Source organism: Sinocyclocheilus anshuiensis, unplaced genomic scaffold (assembly GCF_001515605.1).
Source record: "Sinocyclocheilus anshuiensis isolate Anshui unplaced genomic scaffold, SAMN03320099.WGS_v1.1 scaffold935, whole genome shotgun sequence".
NCBI classification, from domain to species: domain Eukaryota; kingdom Metazoa; phylum Chordata; class Actinopteri; order Cypriniformes; family Cyprinidae; genus Sinocyclocheilus; species Sinocyclocheilus anshuiensis.
This window is the reverse complement of record NW_015544174.1, coordinates 68604-72388: the sequence shown is the minus strand read 5'-3', so window position 1 is coordinate 72388 and position 3785 is coordinate 68604. Positions and strand designations below refer to the sequence as shown.

The 3785-nt window shown below is 37.8% G+C and overlaps 1 protein-coding gene across 1 annotated transcript in view; it reads right to left on the bottom strand.

Moving 5' to 3' along the window:
- The window catches only part of LOC107696061 (protein phosphatase Slingshot homolog 1-like), a 38477-nt gene that overhangs the window by 6959 nt on the left and 27733 nt on the right, over positions 1–3785 (bottom strand). The window contains exons 5-9 of the mRNA XM_016496205.1: positions 2555–2676; positions 2372–2440; positions 2061–2126; positions 979–1173; positions 401–494 (exon numbers count right to left, since the gene is read on the bottom strand). Of these exons, the coding sequence (XP_016351691.1) occupies positions 401–494; positions 979–1173; positions 2061–2126; positions 2372–2440; positions 2555–2676 (546 nt within the window). The remainder of the gene's footprint in view (positions 1–400; positions 495–978; positions 1174–2060; positions 2127–2371; positions 2441–2554; positions 2677–3785) is intronic.

Sequence of the window (3785 nt, the reverse complement as noted above, 5' to 3'; positions counted from 1 at the left end):
GGAAAAATATCAAAACTCTTTGGTCATTTTTGAGCGAGATGCTAACGGTCTAATCAGATTCAATGATCTATGCTAAGCTACAGCTAAAAGTGCTACCGCTAAAAGTGCCAGACCCGGAGATTGGCTGAATGGATTCGAAAACGTAAAACTCAACTGTTTAACTCTAGGGGAGTTGGAAAATGAGCCTATTTTCAAAAATAGTGGAGTGTTCCTTTAAGATCCATCTCAGACAATCTGATCACAAGAGGTCAGCCGAGACACACTGCAGGGTCCTGTGGCTCCTGTGACCACTTACGATCAGATTTTGAGGAGGAGGGTCTGTTGTGACGTCACACAGTATGTCAGTGTGTAACTGTGTGTTGATAACACTTTTTATGACCTCTCTGCGCTTCATACTGACCTCTTTGGACGTGACATTTTCAAGGTCCTGGCACATCATGATACTCCTGAGTTTAGCTTTGATTAAACATTCTGTTCTTTCCCTCTCTGTTGGCCTGAGGAACAGAAACGTAACACAACCTAAATCAAGGGTTTAAGAAAGAGCATCATTTTAAGGTGAAGGGAACAATTTTATTTACTTACTTTTTTATTATTATCATAATTCATAAAGTCAAAATTACATTTATACAATAAACAGATAAAACATGTATTCGGTTTCATCATAGCTCTTCCATTCTTTTTTCCAAATAAAAAAGAAAAAATATACAAACAAAAAATATAAAATGCATGTATGAGAAAACATACAAAAAAAGCCAGAAAAAAAAAAGATGCAGATGACCACTGATTATTAAACAGATCAAATATTAGATTAAACTGTGACAACATTTAACAAATATGTCTGACTTTTACGTATGGTCTCAGTGCATGGTCACAAAAGAAAAAAAATCCCTTCCAAAAAACTAATCAAAATGTTAATTTAAATCTGCTGGTGGGTTTCACAAGTGCCAAGGACTCTGGGCTTTCAGGGTTTGCACTCACTTGTTAACAAAGACTGCAGGAGAGTCAGGTCGCAATGTTTCCAGGTCCAGCATGGCGTTCCACTCGTTGATGCAGCTCTGTTCCGAGCTGATACAGCTCTCATAGTACCCCATCCATGTGAGCGCCATGCCACCGGGGAAATAGTTGTACCTTCGTGACACCTCACATGCCTTGTGTAAAATCTGCAGTGCTGACCTAAAGGAAAAGCAGGTTAAAGGTGAGCAAGAGACCTGTGCCAATAGTCTCAGTAATGAGTTTAAATGATCATGATGTGATTTTAAAACGAATCAAACTATATCTCAAACTGAGTGAAGTAAACTGACATTGGTGAAAGAAAACTTTAATCTCAGTTGATTCAAAAATGCATTGAATTCGGTAATCATAACTCTCCACTAAACAGTACATACCAAAAATACCTTTCTGGACAGCATGTTGGAGTTCCATATAAATACCATAATATGTGGTTATGGCGTCACTTTAAGCATGGTTTATATCAAATACCATCTGGTGATCTGATATTCACTGTACCATGGTACAGCCACAGTACTTTTTTGAAAGTGTCACCAGATGGCAGTGTGGAGCTCTATTATATTTAAGGATGTCAAACTCCCAAAGCGCCTGTGAACATCTGGAAAACAGTCCACTCACATCATCTTCAACCCCCTGAGGAACTGTTTTTTTTTTTTTACCTCAGTAACAAACAAGAGCACAAATTCACCCAGCCAAGTAGACAAAGGCTCTTGTTGGAAAAAACAAATTAACTTGTCACCTCATTGGGAGAGATGACTGTAGGATTATCATCGCATGAAAAAAAAAAATAGCAGTTAAAATAGCAGTTCTGAGTGATTGTCTGAAGTTGTTTGGAAGCTTTAGGTTAATCACTTAAATTATCACATCAATCATTTAAAAACAGATTTAACAAGTAAAACTAGAAAAAAGTGACCCAAGAAGACCCAATATAGAACATGAACACAAATCATTATATATCATCATATATATCAGCATTTCCACTACAAACTGAAATGTCTAAAATGTGAGTTTAAATTGCTCTAGTTCATTATTTATTGATGTTATTTTCTCACCACATGGCCTGGACTGACACTGGCTTGAAGATGTGTGTGTGCCCGGCAGTAGTCACACTGAAGCCCCTGGAGACATGAGAAGAGAGGTTAAATAAGGCCATCATCATATGTCATTACAATAGAACTACAACCTATCTAAACAACAATAAAAATAAGAAATACTTGTTAATATTGTCATTGGCTTCATTTTCTGAAAAATGAATTCAACACGGTTTATAAACCACGCTATCTACATCAGTGCATCAAAATTTGAAGTGTCATCAGACCAGCAGCAGCATTTCCTCTCCATTCCCAGAGGGGGCAGTACTCACCCATCACCATCTAAATGAATCTTGGTGTCACTCCACAGTGGCAGCACCATCCCAATAGAGCAGTTCTTACTGTAAATGAAAGAAAAACTCCCTTATTCGACTTAATGTAATGTCCCTGCGGGAGGTAACAAACTCTTAAACTTGTCTTTTTGATGATAAAACTGTATTTGATTTTTAAGTCACCTGTCTTTGTTGCTGAAGTCCATGCCCAGTAAGATGTTTTCCTCAGTGTCTTGACGGCCATTTGTGTAGACTACCACCATGTACCGCACACGGTCTGACCACGCGCTCTCTAACCGCACCGCCTGCGGATTACAGTTGATTGACACAAGTTTGGTTTATGTAAAACCAGGTACGGTGACAGAGAAGTGCAAAACAAATCACAATTCTGAAAACAAAATAACAAATTACAAACGCAAATGCAAGTCTAAAATAACAATTCATTAATGGATCAATGGATAAGCATGTGTCGTTGGCTTTTTGACGCAATCGATCCGGGTTCGATCCCGCCTTTTGCCGAACCTTTTTTTCCTCACTTTTCAAAAAGCCAACGACACGCGCTTATCCATCTGTGCCACTGGAGCTGATGATTTACAGCCACTTTTAAATAAATTTAAATAGACACTCCGTATTTTTTATTCCATAGTAAGGGCAATTCATACAATACATTTAAACTGAGCTACTTTAATACCATCTCTGAACTTTCTACCACGACTCTGCTGTTCTTCGGCTGGTTCTTCCTGTATACGTTGATTGACAGATGTCTCGTCCAGTCAGCGGTGAGTAATCCCAAACCAATGGCGCTGTCTCAAACTATACCTACCTCTTCCGGTTTGTCTGATTTGTCGTTGTGTTTTCTGACTTGTTAATTTGTTTTCGGATTGGTCGTTGTGTTTTCTGACTTGTTATTTTGTTTTCTAATTTGTCATTGTGTTTGTAATTTGTTATTTTGTTTTCAGAATTGTGATTTATTTTGCACTTCTCGGCCACCGTAACCAGGGCCCACATAAACACATACACATGCAAAAGCACAATTTATTAAACATATTAACATACTGAACTGTAGAATAGATTACCTGAAAATGTCAAATTCGGTTCATTATTCACTCACCCTCATGTCATCTTTCTCTCTATGTAAGACAACAGGAGCATTTTCAAGAATCTTCACGCAACTTTTTTTCATGTGTCTGTCAAGCTCGTCAAACATCGTGCACTATATATTAACTCTTCAAAAGCAGTGGTTCTCAAACTTTTTGACTACCTGTCAAAGGTCCCTCACTGTCAAACAGTATTCAATAGCTCTCCTATTCACCTAATAAAACAAATTTTATATATATACAGTGGGTACGGAAAGTATTCAGACCCCCTTCAATTTTTCACTCTTTGTTATATTGCAGCCATTTGCTAAAATCAT